The 15706-nt window shown below is 51.8% G+C and overlaps 7 protein-coding genes across 7 annotated transcripts; 5 read left to right on the top strand and 2 right to left on the bottom strand.

Annotated features, from left to right (window-relative positions):
• Nucleotides 1-304: 304 nt before the first annotated feature.
• CC84DRAFT_1192935 (uncharacterized protein) lies at nucleotides 305-1079 on the top strand (the record flags this gene model as incomplete). The annotated part of the gene is made up of 2 exons (XM_018181265.1): nucleotides 305-894; nucleotides 950-1079. 2 exons carry the CDS (start codon nucleotides 305-307, stop codon nucleotides 1077-1079), a joined length of 720 nt encoding a protein of 239 aa, XP_018043270.1.
• A 483-nt stretch (nucleotides 1080-1562) lies between these two features.
• Nucleotides 1563-2591, bottom strand: CC84DRAFT_1080641 (Aldo/keto reductase; the record flags this gene model as incomplete). The annotated part of the gene is made up of 2 exons (XM_018173901.1): nucleotides 1563-2260; nucleotides 2345-2591. 2 exons carry the CDS (start codon nucleotides 2589-2591, stop codon nucleotides 1563-1565), a joined length of 945 nt encoding a protein of 314 aa, XP_018043269.1.
• Nucleotides 2592-3440: 849 nt separating this feature from the next.
• On the top strand, nucleotides 3441-4121 carry CC84DRAFT_1071901 (uncharacterized protein; the record flags this gene model as incomplete). Its single annotated transcript, XM_018173678.1, has 1 exon — nucleotides 3441-4121. A coding segment is annotated over one exon (681 nt), but the record flags the coding sequence as incomplete, so codon positions are not given.
• Nucleotides 4122-5597: 1476 nt separating this feature from the next.
• CC84DRAFT_1201785 (uncharacterized protein) lies at nucleotides 5598-6842 on the top strand. The gene is made up of 2 exons (XM_018181738.1): nucleotides 5598-5879; nucleotides 5924-6842. Exon 2 carries the CDS (start codon nucleotides 5983-5985, stop codon nucleotides 6679-6681), a length of 699 nt encoding a protein of 232 aa, XP_018043267.1. The 5' UTR covers nucleotides 5598-5879; nucleotides 5924-5982; the 3' UTR covers nucleotides 6682-6842.
• A 1111-nt stretch (nucleotides 6843-7953) lies between these two features.
• Nucleotides 7954-8823, top strand: CC84DRAFT_1227634 (uncharacterized protein; the record flags this gene model as incomplete). The annotated part of the gene is made up of 2 exons (XM_018183617.1): nucleotides 7954-8453; nucleotides 8560-8823. Exons 1-2 carry the CDS (start codon nucleotides 7971-7973, stop codon nucleotides 8821-8823), a joined length of 747 nt encoding a protein of 248 aa, XP_018043266.1. The 5' UTR covers nucleotides 7954-7970.
• A 595-nt stretch (nucleotides 8824-9418) lies between these two features.
• On the bottom strand, nucleotides 9419-11386 carry CC84DRAFT_1212387 (benzoate 4-monooxygenase cytochrome P450; the record flags this gene model as incomplete). The annotated part of the gene is made up of 7 exons (XM_018182448.1): nucleotides 9419-9590; nucleotides 9637-9803; nucleotides 9852-9959; nucleotides 10014-10180; nucleotides 10281-10910; nucleotides 11055-11132; nucleotides 11179-11386. The coding sequence occupies 7 exons, from the start codon at nucleotides 11384-11386 to the stop codon at nucleotides 9419-9421; spliced, it is 1530 nt and encodes a 509-aa protein (XP_018043265.1).
• Nucleotides 11387-13957: 2571 nt separating this feature from the next.
• Nucleotides 13958-15645, top strand: CC84DRAFT_1183426 (uncharacterized protein; the record flags this gene model as incomplete). Its single annotated transcript, XM_018180687.1, has 2 exons — nucleotides 13958-14719; nucleotides 14782-15645. 2 exons carry the CDS (start codon nucleotides 13958-13960, stop codon nucleotides 15643-15645), a joined length of 1626 nt encoding a protein of 541 aa, XP_018043264.1.
• Between the last annotated feature and the right edge of the window lie 61 nt (nucleotides 15646-15706).

Raw genomic sequence — 15706 nt, 5'->3', positions numbered from 1 at the left:
CTCCTTGAAAGAATATGACCGGCACACCTCCCGCTCACCTCGGAAGCAGCGTTCGGCCCGGGGAAGAAACAGGCAAAGACACTCGCGCAACGAGCATGCCCGGGACTCGTCCACCTATGAAGAGGCCGAGTTTTACAAGTACGGCAGGGCGGAAGAGAACGGCTATTACGACAGACGAGAGGAAGACAACAACCGCCGTTGTGGATGTTGCAGCATGTGGAACCGCCGCCGAAAATGCGTAGTCGTCGGCCTCATCACCCTCTCCCTCATCGTCCTTGTTATCATCATCGCCGTAGCCGCCACAATGTCCCGCAAGCGCGGGTTCAACTACGTCCCCTCCACCGCGCAAGTCAACAACACCGCGGCTTTCTCCTCCGGCGGCGCAACCCGAAAAAACGTCAACAATACCGACGACGGAATCGGCGCTGGCACAGACACGTACACCTACTACCACGGCGACGCGTCCAAATTCCCCAACCAAACGCAATGGGTCAGCTTCGCCGACATGTGGACCGCCAATCTCGACACCTTCAAATACTCGTGCGGTTGGCTAAAGCGCGGCGACGACAACACGCCCGAGATGATCCAGGACATCTACAACGCGATACAGGACCGGGCGAATGCCTCGCTCGTCGACCACCGCATCATCCTCGCCACCATCATCCAGGAGACAAACGGCTGTCCGCTCGTCCCGCACACGACGTCCTCGGGCGGTACGCGGAACCCGGGCCTCATGCAGAGCCACGATGGCCATGCGTATGATGCGAAGCACAGCCGCTTGTCGATCCTGCAGATGGTGCAGGATGGGACGCAAGGCACGACGAAGGGGTGGGGGCTCGTGGATAATTTGAATACCTATGGGAATCCGTATAAGGCGATGAGGGGGTACAATAGGTGAGTTTTCCGGTCTTTTGTGTATATCCTTGACGAGCGCTGACAATGTTTGTAGCGGGTATATACCGGACAGCGGCGACTTGTCGGAGAAAGCGGGCGCTACCGCGTGCTATGTCAGTGATATGGCGAATCGACTGACTGGGTGGGTCCGGGCGAAGACAGAGTGCCCGGATGATATGCACTAAGCAGCGGGATTGCGACTGATCTTGGCTGGACATTGTTTATGTCTGTATGTGCAATTATAATCCTAGATGTGTTAAGACAGGCATGGGTAACGTGGGTTGGTAATGTGGAGCTGGCTATCTGGATCATGACCTTAATGTATTCTACTTTCGTGGTTGGAGGTAGGACAGAGAGCTCGTGAAGCTTTGCTTTCACTTACTGAATGTAAATTTGAGGCATAAGCACACTGTGGATACAAATAGTATCTCTACACGGAGTATAGTCTTACAAGACTTCTTAACCGTAGCAATGCCTCGCAATGAGCTAACGTGCGCTATCAACTACCCTGACCACCGACGCTGTACGCCGAGCCAGCGACGCTCAGGTATGGACCAGGTATGAATCGTTGTGATGGAATCTACTGTCACCCGTCCACTCTATACGTCCCTCGAATCGGGGGTGAGACATATTACCACCGGAGGCGAAATTAAGACATCAGAAGGTACCTACTGCTTCTTGCCATCCAAATCGCTGAAGAAGTTGTAGCCAAAGCTTTTGCTCGCGTCGTTGAAGCGCAGCTTCTTGTCGATACCATCGATCTTGTGGACGTCCTCGGCGTCCAACTTAAAGTCACCCTCGAGGTTCTGCCTTATCCTGCTCTCGGTCTTGGACTTCGGGATGACTGAATGGCCCTTTTCGATACCCCACGCCAGTGCCACCTGGGCGCCAGACTTGCCGTGCTTCTTGCCAATCTCAACAAGCACCGGGTCCTCCATCAGCTTTCCCATTCCCTTGCCCGCATCGTAAATCTCGTTCTGGTTTCCGAAGGGCGAGTAATGTGTGATGTGGATGTTGTGCTGTTTGTGGAAGTCGGCGAAGGACTTCTGCTGCAGCCAAGGGTGCATCTCCATCTGATGGGCCGCGGGGACGACACTGGTCTCCTTCAGCAAGCGATCGAGCTCTGCCTTGCTGAAGTTGGAGATGCCAATCGCCTTTGTCTTGCCGGTCTTGAGAGCCTTCTCCATTGCCTTGTATGTATCGACGTAATCGATGTTGGCCGTCTTGGTGTTACCATGGCTGTCCTTGGGGAACATCTCGTCACTCGGCTTGAAGGCGCTGGGCCAATGCATAAGATAAAGGTCGACGTAGTCTGTTTGGAGGTCTTTGAGTGACGCATCGAGCGCGGCTTCGACATCTTTTGGGTCTGCCAGTAGAACAGTCAGCGTAAGACCTCAAATACAGGCAGGAGGTAGCATTGAAATGTAACGGCACCCAAGCAGCTACTTACCGTGCTTGTTGTTCCACAGCTTAGTCGTAAGGAATATCTGCTCGCGAGGAATGCCCGACTTCTTGATGGCGTTACCGACAGCCGCTTCCGTGCCATATATTCGCGCCGTGTCAATGTGCCGGTAACCGGCCTCCAACGCAATAGTGACCGCCGGTTCTTGCGCTTCCTTATCCTGCCACGTGCCAAAACCTATGAGAGGGATCTTGGCGCCCGTGTTGAGGCTTGCGGTCGTGCCGTTGTGTGCCATTCTGAGATGCGTCCGGGGCTGCAAATGTGCGGTTGTTTGAGCGAAGCGTGTAGCGGCGGTCCGGAGGGAGCGGGTAGCGGTAGAGGCGAACATGTTGGGCGGTTTTCAGATGCTAGAGCAGCGAGAGCGATCGAGTACCATGTAGGGCGCGCCTCGTCGCGCGAATCGTCGCTGCGAGATCATGACGTAGAACGTCCCGCGCAGCGTCGGAGGACGCTCCTTATGCGGGGAAGGTAGACGGAGAATAAACCGGCAATAAGCGCGTGCTGGAAATAATCAACAGGCATTGACTGTTCCTCCGCGGGCCTTCGGAGCATTGAATTCATTCTGAAGGAGAGATGCGGATAGAGGAAAGGAAAGCACCACTCCCGACACGGTATCACGTGCCGACTTCTGTCGCCAAGGACTAGAACGTGGACTTCACTACACATGAAAGCTACCGGCACATCTAAATTTGCAATATATTATTTGATGCTTATCTGGACTTTAGTGCGCATAGCCGTATTGCTCGAATTGTACCAGCATTGATGTCGTGCCGTCCAAACTGTCCACATCGGTAGCCGCCATCACCGCAGATGCTACTCGCGGGGCCGAAGCCCCAATTCGAAGCGAGCTCGAATACAACATAACGACTCGCCGGAGCTTGGCTCTGCATGTCAGTTGGCCAGGTCATGGATGTCCCACATCGCAAGGCTTTCTTGTCAGCAAATGCTGAGCTGGCACCCGCATGCACAGCCGCTCAGCCTTGCAGCCATCGATCCTTTAATTGACCCCTCGGTGAAACTCGTCGAACGTTGCTTTACCATACAGGTACCGAATCCGTCTCGTCTCAGCACATATGTACCCAGCATGTCCTTCGGGTTCTCGCCTTCTGATTTCGTTACTCTCATCAACCTCACAAGGATAGCTTACAAAGGTTGGGAAAGCGCCTGCGGTGAATATGCCGACATCACTAGCACGCTCCTCAGCCTTCAGGTTGTGCTGAAAAGAGTTCAACGGCATGTAGACCAACCGATAACTGAAAACGTGGAGCCCTTCCTTCAAGCTCCTGGCACCCTGCGCGATGATCTGGCAGAAATCCTCCGAAATAGCAATCGGACTGTCGGCGAGCTACAAACTATCGTGCACAAGTATCCCAGCCTGGGCCGCGACCGGAAGTCAAATTGGGAACGCTTGCGACTGGGTTGTAAGCAACTCGACGGATTGCAGATCCGCTTGTCGCGCAACCTAAATCTGATATCGACTTTGCTCCTTGACCGGGTGCTACTGTCGATAGACCTATGTCACCGGGATATCCATCATATCTCCAGTAAAATCCAAGGAGGTGTTCCCGTGGCTCTAGAAAACATTGTCGAAAGCCAAGCGTCCGATGCGAGGACAGCTAGCTCTACGTTCACGACGTACGAACACGACAGTGTGGAAGTCTGGAGAGAACTTCGACGTGAGATGGTCAATCTGGGGTTCAAGAGCGATGATGTTCTGGCTAACAAGAATGATCTACTGGCACTTGCACGGGCTATATCTGGCGATCCTACTCAAGAATTTCAGGAGCGAAGCATTGCGGCAGCAAGTCCACCTACGGCTCCTCTGAGAACTCGTCCGCATCAAGGCGGCTTTTCTGAACAAGACCAGTCACAAAATCATGCTGGAGTAGCCACTCCCTCAGAGGCCCTAGGACCTGGCAGAATTCCTCGCTCAAGCGTCAGTGATTTTGAGCGAACTTCTTCGTCAACCCGCCGTGTATCACGAGAGGAAAATCCACAGCGATCTTACACGAGATCTGGCAATGCTGAAAGTTTTACGAACCGGACAGCTTTGCCACATCGACCTGCACATCGAAACACGCGACCAGATGCCAACCGATCCGGTGATCGAGACGGACCGCCGCCTGGCAGATATTTGTATTCAGCAAGGCCACCCAGCAAACCGAAGGGCCTCGATCACCCTCAAGTGCCCACAGATCATCCTCATCAATCTAAAAATCAGTACACACAGCCAAATTTGAATCGACATGGACCTGCGCCCGGCAAACGTTCAACACAGCTCAATGCCGATTTGGACAGTGACTCTTTTGTTCAAAACCCTTTCGCACAAGTACCCACAGACAATCCCGGCCTCCCCCGCAAACCGCCCCATGCAGGTTCGGGGCAACAAACACTACGTCTGCTGGGATATGAACCATTGTCTCTGAAAGAGCAGTCCCACATGCACATACATCTTTGCCTTCCGATAGGTTGGCAAGTTCACATAGATATATCCCTCAAGGTGACGTTCAAAGATCTCTTCGCAACAAATAACGAGCCCATGTATCTGGAGCTCCCTCCGAAAGTCCATCCCGACTTGGCCGTTACACCTCCTGGATGGAAAATACATTCTTCATTCGGTCGCTTGAGCTGGTCGTCGACAGACAACGGACGACGAGACTTTGTACGCCAGATACGCTACACATTTCCTTCAACAGATAATGATGACCCTAAGTATCGACTGATTCAAGAGGACTATGGCAAAACTCTTCAGTGTACCAAACACAGTCTAGAACTTGCAGATGGGTGCTACAAAGTCGATGGTAATTTTTTCGATTACAGAATCACGAATCCTTGTCAGGTATTGGTCTGGACCCCCGAACTAGATTCAGCAAACCCTACACTGATAGAGAATTTGAGGGCTTGGGCAATTGGTGGAGAGATCAAGTCATAGAGGCGTGTTCCGATGCATAGTTATTGAATCTGCCTATTCTCATAGCGATTGAAGAAGAGCAAATTCATGTGGACAAATCACCAGCATACCACATTCTTAGAGTCGCAAAGCTTACACCGAAATGAGGACTCCCGTATACATAGTCAAAATCGCATGTGGATGTGGTCAACGAAGCAACAGCTGTGTTCCACAGGAAAGTTGAAGGTATGCAATACCGAATTGGCCTACTCTGAAAGAGGCAAGCCGTCCGCCCATGCTGAAATGGAAAATGCCCCACCCTCCACTCTACTTCCCTCCGGATCAACTGCCCTGTAGCTGCGCCCTTGCGTTTCCCCCAATTATGAAAGGCAGCGAGTCATGGTAGATCATAGACTTCTGCGAAGTCTGCTGGTCCCGTACGAGTACTTTGATAAAGCGATGCTGTGACGTGTTCCAACCCTTCGCAAGCTGTTAACCTTCACTGCCTACAACCGATATATTGGGGTAAACTTGCTCAACTAGCCACCTAGCACGGTACTTGCATTCGAGCCGCACTGCATCTGCACCCAGGGTATTTGGGCGAACCGACCTGCAGCTGTGTTCCAATAAAACGTCCGTTCTCGCCCACATGTCGCTGCATTCTCTTACACCCACAGTCTTTTCCACCTCCGCTACTTTGAAGCACATTACAAAAGTTCCCTGATAACCATTCACAATGGGCCAACACGCGGTAGACATCGAGTCCCAGCCACAAACCTTCCAAGCTAAATGGACCGCCAATCCCGATCCCACAGCGCTGCCATTCCCGCGCGACAACCCGCCCTTCGCACTCACAGCCGTCGACTGGCACCAACTCAGCATCACCGACGACCAATTCACCCCGCACACCTGGGAAAACGTCCACCATCTGATCAGTACCGGCCAGCTCGACGAGCTCAAGCGCTGGCCCTCCTTCCTCAAAGCGTACCTCGCGTGGACCGCCCACATAAAGGCCAAATACGGTAGCGCGACCCAGTACATCCTGCAGCAGCGCCTCTTCTGGGAGCCGCTCAACACTACTGGCTCTTTCAAGTTTGAGCTCGTCAACGAGACGCCCTTCGCTGACTCTGCGGACTACAAGATCATCAAGAATGACTGGACGTACGCGGTGACAGAAGGAATCAGTCATATCGTAGTGTGGTCGAAGAAGCAGTTACCGGTGGATGAGGTGGGAGCACTGACTCATGAGGGAAGGCGTCTTGTGGAGGAGTTTGTGAAGAGGGAGTTTCGGGACAAAGCTGGCGAAGAGGTGGAGGGTACCAAGGTGCAGTGGTTCAAGAATACGACGATTTTGCAGAGCGTAAGGGCATTGGAGCATATACATGTGTTGGTTAGAGATGTGCACGAGGAGGTGTTGAAGCAGTGGATGAACTGAGCTCGCTTTCGATGGCTGGAATGCGATCGGAGGTCTTCGACCTAGACAAATGTTTGGGTACATTGTGTTACCCCACGAAGAGCAAAGCAGTGTCCAAACTTTCGACCGAGGACAGTAGAGTATAGAATACAGATCATGACTCTAGATTATGCAGTACTCCCATCCAACCCTAGCCCACTGCTCGTTGTCGTTCAGAGCTGAGTCGTCTTCCCATGTCTGCTGCAACACATCGTCATGCGCTATCAGTCTTCGCATGATATTCCTCTCGAACCTCCTCCCGTATGGTGGAAACTTCCCAAATAACGCGACTGCTCCAATTCGTGTAACCGATTAAGCACAAACTCGACTTGGTCGTAATTACTCAACTGCGACTTGCCCAGTACGAACAGCAGCCACAGAAAAGCTCCGCTATCAACCGGAAGCTATTTGATAGCTTCGATGATGGCGTTGCGAAGGCGGTGGGACAGTTCCGTTGAAGCATGTGGAGCCATAACCCCGTCGTAGTTCAACTTTAACTTTCCGGAGGACCGACCCAATTTGATCGAGGACATCCGCGATTGAGGTAACGGCAAGAGCAAGGAAACAGGCAACGACTCAGCCCAGCTATCTCGGGAAATGAAGTCCTTCAAAGTCTCGAAGCGCAGTGCCAACGCAGACGCTACATGACCTGTCTACTTTAAAGGTCATGGCAGCAAGGATGCTCCTATATACGTTTTGGACATTCTGACACCTAGCACTCTCATCGAAGGTCCGGCCACTATCCTTGACTCTACCCAGACCCTGTGTTGCGTCAAGGGGCCATCGCACGGACATCGGCGGTTTGGGCGGGACGTCAATGCCCCCAAATTCGACAGAGCTGTGGCAAGAAGGTGCAGCAATTTGATCTTTCAGGCTGATTCGAGATGGTCTATTTGACGAAGAGGGTATCACCAAGCTTCTACTTGCGCCCGGAGAGCACCCTGGTTGCAACGGCAGTCGACGTTTAGGGCACAACTTGGCAGATCTGAAAGCCCAGGTCGCTTACAAAAACAAAAGCTCGTCTCTGGTCCAAGCGCTAATGGAGGAATGGTCCCAACAGGTGGTCCAGCTGTACATGGCTGCAATTCAATAGAGCACCGAGGTTGCAGTGCGCGCATCCCTCAAGCAGACATTGCAATCGCGTGGGGATACTTTGTTTTCGGAAGATTCTATGGACAATGGTTCGTTCATAAAGCCTCAGGGTCACCATTGAGAAGGACGGTAGTGCGACCTTTGACTTCACTGGCACTAGCTGCGAGCTATACGGCAATATGAATGCGCCGCCTGCCATTGCCAATTCTGTTTTGCTCTACTCCCTACGGCTACTCATCGGGCTCGAGATTTCAATGAATCAAGGCTACCTTACACCGACGAAGGTGGTTCTGCCCGAGGGCTACTTCCTCAACCCCTCAGCTAACCCTACTATCTACGCTAGAAACACGAACACGTCGCAACGTGTTGTGGACGTCATCATAAAGGCCTTTGAGGTATCAGGCGCATCTCAAGGCTGCATGAACTGTCTTGTTTTCTTCGGCGAAGGCGGAAAAGACCCTAACAGCAACAAGCTTGCTGGTCACGTCTACGCGTTTGGAGAAACAATATATGGTGGTTCAGGCGCGACTGCTGTGGCAGACGGAGCGCGTGGCGTCCACACATACATGACGAACGCTCGAATCACAGACCCCAATCTCTCAAAAAGAGATATCCTGTCATTCTGCGTGAGTTTAGCACCCGAGAGGGCAGCGGCGGGAACGGTATGCACAAGGCGGCAACGGAGTGATTTGCGACATGGAATGCCGGGCACCACTGAAGTTCATTGTCATCACTGAACGGCGTGTCACTGAGCCATATGGTATGAAGGGTGGAGAGACCGGCGGAAGAGCTGCAAATTACTGGGTCAAGAAAAGGCCGGATGGTAATGATCGCTGGATCATTCTCGGGCCCAAGAATATGGTTGCAATGGACACTGGTGGCCTTTGTGTCATCTACACGCCAGGCAGTGGAGGATTCGGACCTGTAGGTGCTGTAAATTACGGCAGGCTCAATGGCATGCAGAAGACACCATACTCACGCGTCGTGGGTAGCGTAACGGCCTACGCTGATACCCAAGCGCAAGCCAACTGAGCATACCGTAGATTCGTATGAGAGGTCATGTACTGCTTGGGCGGGGTATAAGCGTCAGTTCTATCTCGCAAGGTGGATTCCTCTGATTGGAGGCTACCTGAAAGCTCGTGATGACAGCCAAGCCTGAGCCCGCTCCTGTCTCTACTCTCAATATGTGCAACCCCTCACTCTTCCCACAGTAGCCTTTCTGCTCTCCATCTCGCACACACATACCTATGGAAACCTCATGTTACATTACAGCCATCATCTCTGGTTTAACTCAATCTATGCACAGCGCCCTTGAGCTGAAGACCCAACTGTCTCACGACTGGGCGAGAAAAAAGTCAGATCATATGCTGTCCCATGTTGGGATTCAGTGACATGAACTTATCTTTTGTTAACATCACCATCTCTGGGTTAGTCATGGAGCGCCGCTGGAAGCAGCCTCGAGGGTCTGTAGATTGATAACAAATATCTATGAAGCGGGCCTGATATCGGGAAAGTAATGACCGAGATTAATCCCAACAACAACAATCGAAGAGGATCGCTACTTGACTGAAGAGGAGAGGCGTTGCAAGCGAAACGATCTAACGCTAAATGCAAGATCGTCTTCGAATTACTTCAGAACCTGCGTGATCCTGACTTTGACTCCCCATCTGTAGTCCTCCGTAAAGCTAAACTGGTACGCGCGCGCCATGGCGATGTCTTCGAGACCAGAGTCAACGAGCTCCATCTCAAAGTTGCGAAAGATCGTCGCTACCGTCATGTACAGCTCAGTGTAAGCCAGACTATAATCCAATTAGTTGTGTAGGTACTTAACGTAGGAGAACTCACTTGATGCCCAGACACATGCGGCCACCTTTGACAAACGTTGCTAGATACTTAACTAGATTTTCGCCCCGTTCGCGCGCTTCGATCCAACGCTCCGGTCGGAACTTATCAGGCTCAGGAAAGACTTCGGCGATGTGGTTCTGAAGATATATTGCACATCCGATGTTGGTCTATATGCCTGTTCAGCGCAACATCGAGCACAAGAGTCGATCACTTACACCGGCGGGGATCAAGAAGTCCTTGTATGGCAGGGGCTCAACAAGCTTTCTTGTGAAGCGGCTCGCCAAGACTCTCTCGCAACGAAGTCCTTCTTGAACGACAGCGGACTTCGTATTGAAGGTCAGAATACGTTTAAGTGCCATGATGCGGACCAAACATACCAGATATGGAAGATTCTCCAAGATAATGCTGGGTGGGCAGTCTCCGGGTGTTGGCATAACCGTCTTAAGCTCGGCTCGAAGTTTGGCCAAACAATACGGATTAAGGAGGAGATGGGTTGTGACATTTGTCAAGTATCGCGCCGTGGTCTCCAGGCCTGCACCTAAGACTACTCACGGGCACAAAGTCAGTGTCAGTACAAGAGCCGGGGATGGGTACACGGCATCTATGTTCGATACATAGCGACTTTGTACTGGGGCGTCACGTACTAACTATGCCTTCATCAGTCAAACGTTGCAGTGTCTTCTCCTCGGGCGGCAAGCTGTCGCTTAACAGTGCTTCAAAAATCGTTTCCGGTTTTCCTGAATGCTTCCTTTTATTCGACTTGGCGGCCTCGAGCGCTTTCGAAGCATTCGTAGAACACCATATGCGCAGGTTATTGGCGCATGATATGCCTGGGTTGAGTGCTGTTAATAGCCACTCAGGCAGAAGCCGCAGACAGTCTGCTACGAATGGAAAGTGCTGCATTATTGGTTGCGCGAAAGCCATATCGCTGAGGGCGTGTAGGAAGTCGTTCCTGAACGTGGAGTCGGTGTCCTTCCCCAAGTAGTCGAAGCTCTTACCATATGCGTAGAAGCTAATAATGTCGGTTGTTAATGCGGAGTAGGCATCGTTAGCTTCAATCACATGTCCGACCTCATACGCTCGCTTGAGCTTCTCGACAAGTAGACCCACTCTAGAAGAGATAAATGGTTCAAGTTTTGTGATGGCCTGCTTCGAGAAGAAGCCAAGAAGGGGACCTCGGCGGATTCGGTGATGATCATGGTTAACAGTACAAAGGAGCGAAGTGGAGGCGGTGGTGACCCTTGCGAAAGTCTCATCAACGTCACGGCGAGCATCTGGGTATCCTTGTCAGCTACCTAGGCCGATTTCCCTTGCACCGATATGGAAGCTTGAGCCCAAATACTCCACAGCAGGAAAAGGCCACCCTAGACTTCAAAAGCCCAGGTCGTCCGGAAAGCAATTCCGTCAATATGACTTACTCATAGATCCATAAATATGCTCATAGAACTCAGCATCGCGAATCGATAGCTCTGTTGGAGTAACCCTTACGATGGGTCCTACAGCCGTTAATAGATGCTTACAAAAGGGTTGACAAAAGCTTACCATAGCGAGCATGCATCGCTTCAATCTCTATGAAGTATCGGCCACCTTTGATGATGTCAAAGTACGCTTCTGCATATGAGGTGGCACCGGCCCACCATGGACCAGGGAACTTGGCAAGAGGATGGAAGTAAATATTGTACACAAGACGCCATACGGTGTACAGAAGAGATGCCACAAGGGAAACAGAGGCAAGAGTAACAGAATGCATAGTTGTGTGCCAAGACCAAATGAGGACTAACACTAAGCAGAATCGCAAAAAAGTGTCCGATAATGTACGCTCGGGTCAAGAGATACAAAAGATGATCGAAAGAGGGGACTTGGGCTCCCTTCCTACTATCTATAAGGTTGATACCTGCGGAAGTACGCAACCCCACCCTCCCGAGCGTCTGTGAATCGGTCAATGCGATGCATGCATCCATGAACCGAAGACGATATCAAGCCATGGCATACACACTCTTTCGATGAGTAACCAGTCATTTCCGATAGCCCAGCCCGGCTGCAATTGTTTGGATGGTTGCACCGATGCGGGGTTTGCCCGCGGTGGCGTTGACAAGGGCATTTATTGGTGTGATGTGTGCAGTTCATACGGCACTGCCTGGTGCCCGCAGCGTCTGGTAATGACTGCGGCCATCTGCGTCCCACCATCAGCACAAGGTTGGTTGTTTACTTGTCTGGAATGGGGAGAAGTGCCTCGTAATGTACCTACGGAATCATCATGCCAGGAGGAATAGCGGGCCTCAGCAGCAACCCTAAGATTGCCTGTTGGCTTTGTGGGAATCGCGAAGGCGCTCGTATGTCACACCCAGTATTCAGAATTTTGGTTCGAAAAGCTTTTACGGTTCTCCGAGCAAAAGGTTTCCGAGATGGTTCCACTCCAGGGCACGCCAGGGCACTTCAGGTACAGCAGCAAGGACTGATTTGGACGCAGAAGCGGGGCATCCGGATATTGTCAGCAACATCAGGGGATTGGCAGGTCCTCCGACTGCGGCCCGCGTCTACGACGCTTTAATCAGCCCGATCACTCACAATTAACATACCAGCCTTGCCGACCGTTCACGGGCTTGATGCGTTTACGATAGGGCGTTCCGAAAAGCGATGACCGCGGCAGCTGTCAGTACCAATCCTAGAGCTTGTTTGGACGACATTGTCTATATTCACTCTGTTTATTCGTTCGCTTACTTTCTACCTGGTTTTCGTACGATCGTATAATTGACGCCCTAAGCGCTATACCAACATGGTGACATGGCATTAGATGTCTCACAAGGCGATTTGATGAATTATAGACCAATGTTGTTCATGGCGTGCACTTTAACCCCTTTGGAAGGTACGTCCGTGCCGGCGATTTTTGGCCGTGGGAGACACGGCTCCAGCCTTGTCGACCTTTTCTAGCCCCCAAATTGACCCATCAGCTAAGCCCAACACGAGATAGATGATCTCAGCCGCCTTGTCCACTAAGGCTGGGGCGACGAATACTGCGACGGCAAGAAAGCCATCCTTGAAGTACTCCGCCATTAGGGGCAAGAGTCGAGTGTTTGCGCCATCGATGGATATGTATAGCATCTGCTACCTGTGACCGAAAGCCAAGGGTAGCCTGCCATGGCCACTAAGTGCTGATCCTCAAACTCTAGGCCCCATCTTGTATTGGTCAGTTTCAGATCTCTTCGAACTGTTTGCCTTCTTTCTTACGATAGTGATTGCGAATGTCATTCTTCCCATAGCTCAAGTCCTTTCAGAAATTCCACAACACCTCGCACACAATATTTTTTGCCGTATTTCTCACCACGGCCCATCGCGACTGTTGAGGCTAGGCCGTCGCACTGTGTTCAGCGCCATCTATTAACCACACGGCGTTTTGGACCCCAATTGGATTGCCACTAAAGCGTGGCTTTGCGCAACACCTCCTGCATCTTCTTTTGTAGCAGGACATCCCTCTAGGAAATTTATACGCTCCCCTCTCTCTGTAAGTCTGGTGCGCTTTGTATGAGATCTTAGACGAAAGGAGCATAAAACGTTCCGAATCCAACGGTGGCCAGCTTCGAGTGATTAGGGAAAGACGGCCAGTCCGAGGACGGCCCTTTGGAACACCTCCTGTGCTTACGGTTGTAGCAAACGATTTGCTGAGAAGCACGTACAACTAGCGCCACTCCCACGCTCGTATCCTTAGGAATATTTATTCGCGTCGATTTAAGGCTTCCTCCCCAACTCGCGACTGTCACCGAGGTACTCTCGTTTGCGACATCGCTCGCTAGACATCAGGACCATGGACAACTCAGCCTCACCGGCCCAGGTCGGTAATGCAACCCACACAAGCACAGCGCACGACATACAACCAGAAGTCGAGCCATCCACAATATCTTCACCGTCGCGAAGTCCATTATCACAATCGCCGCGACTTGAAACGCCACTGAACCCATTCGAGAGGCCTTACGACCCACCCGAGATCCGCACCCACGATGCCGACAGCGACATCGCATTGCAGCAGCTCGATGAACCGCTCCACCCAGGCCACACCGAATCACCCATTCAGTACAAGAACGACTACGGGTACCTCGGCGCTGGAAGCTATGGCTCAACTTTCGACAACGACACACGCAGCCTGCTATCCGCAAAGCACTACGACCACCACGAGTCGCGCAAATTCCTGCTGAAAACAGGAGCATATCGATTCATGATCACGCTAGGCTTCAGTCTCGCAATCGGGCTGTCTTTGAAAGCATACGAAGGCTTCAACAAGCCGTTCATCATGAGCAAGATCCAGGTGCGGTACTTCAACGCCATCATGCTCGGGCTGTCGCTTGGTCTCGGTCTGAACCTTGCGAGCTCGCTGAAGCGGTACGCGGTGATTCTGCGGTGGTACTTACTGGCAAGGCGATACGTGAGCCTGGAGGTCTTCGATCTGATCCTGGGTCTGGAGACGCTTACCAAGGTGGGCAAGTTGATGATCATCTCGCTGCCGGGGATACGGAAGGTCAAGTTACTGAGCAAGCTGCCTTGGTTCCGGGAAGCTCGAGACGATGGAACGAAATTCACATGGATTGCTTGTGCGCTGTGGATACTTATCAACATCGCAGCGCAGGTGCTCGTTGCGGCTTTGTCGCTCTTCTGGCCTGTCGATCCTTCCAATGCAGTTCCGCTAATGACATACGGGAATGTGACTGTAGCAGACCTGCAGGCATGGAGCCCCGGGGTTACCTTTGACACAGGTGATTATTATGCGAATACTTCTTATATGCAAGCTGCATCGTTGGCAGGGGTGGAAGGAAGCGTTTACCCCGAGTTTCCGTTGCATGCGGAGTCACAGACGGATCTGGGAACTCTTCCAGGCACGCCATTGTACCACGATAATCTTACTGGGGTCTATGAATATCGCTTTTACAATCGAAATCCGACATCCCAATTTGAGAACTACGCCGTTTCGGGGAGGAAGATAAGAGCAACCGCCTCGTGCCAGCGACTCCAATTGAATGGTAGCACAACGGATGACTTCCTTATTTATGATAACGGCACGGACGGTATCACTCGTCAATACCTCTGGGCCAAGGTAAGCTACCATTGCGCATCGTTTTTGTAGTATCGTATAAGGAGTCGCTAACTGAGTAACAGGAAGAGGGTCAGGACTATGACTATTATTGGCTCCCCTCATACTTGCCGGACGGCTCTGTTAACTGGATAGCCTCGACATGGGAAGGCTGTGGACCGCGATGCACAAACTTTACAGTTTATCAGCAAGCCAACACGTACCCGATGAATAACGTGACCATCGACGTCTCTTCGTTATTCCTTTGCAACTCTACAGTCTCAGAGGTTGACGTAGGCGATTTCTCTGAATTCCAGAACCTCTCTGATGAAGACAAGAAGCATCTGAAGGGTACCGATGAATTCGCTAGGATTGCAGCAGGCTCCATCGGCTGGTCCGGCTACTACTCAGCTGAATACGCTGACAGACAGATCAGACCCTATCTGCGTGGTAGTAAATGGAGTCCGAACAAGGTCATGACCAAGATTGATGTGGAGGAGCTGTTGGCACGGTACACGATCGGTGGAATTGCTGCCTTCGACGACCATGGTCTCCGTTATGAGGTAGCGAACCAGTACGCAGTGCCAACGCAAGGCCAGCAATTGAACGTGGACTGGCCTTACGTGCTCGGCTTGTTGGGCGGTATCTGCCTCATTCAGTTCGCAGCGCTCATCTGTCTGTTGGCGTTCGGTAACAAGTCGGTTGTTCGAGATGAAAGCTTCATGAGCATGGCCATGCTTTTGAAGCCCGTTATGGACCGTATACCGGGCCAGACGGGAATGAATTTAAGCGGCGACGAAATCAAAAACCATCCTAAGTTGCTGTGGAAGAGAATACGCTATGATTACCGGGAAGGCAAGGATGGAGAACCCAATCGAGTGGATATCTTCTTCCAGGGAAGGGACGATGCGCAGAGTAGGAGGAGCTGGGCCCCGGGGGTGTACAGTTGATATGACCTCGGTCAGCAATTGTTGGTCATTGCATCGGTTGAATCTTGCGGTAGCACGCTGA

The sequence above is a fragment of the Paraphaeosphaeria sporulosa genome (genome assembly GCF_001642045.1).
Source record: "Paraphaeosphaeria sporulosa strain AP3s5-JAC2a unplaced genomic scaffold CC84scaffold_1, whole genome shotgun sequence".
NCBI lineage: Eukaryota > Fungi > Ascomycota > Dothideomycetes > Pleosporales > Didymosphaeriaceae > Paraphaeosphaeria > Paraphaeosphaeria sporulosa.
This window is presented reverse-complemented; position numbering and strand designations above follow the sequence as displayed.

Excerpts from the sequence above, each read along its gene's own strand:
- CC84DRAFT_1201785 (XM_018181738.1), top strand. The coding sequence starts at position 5,983 with ATGGGCCAACACGCGGTAGACATCGAGTCCCAGCCACAAACCTTCCAA.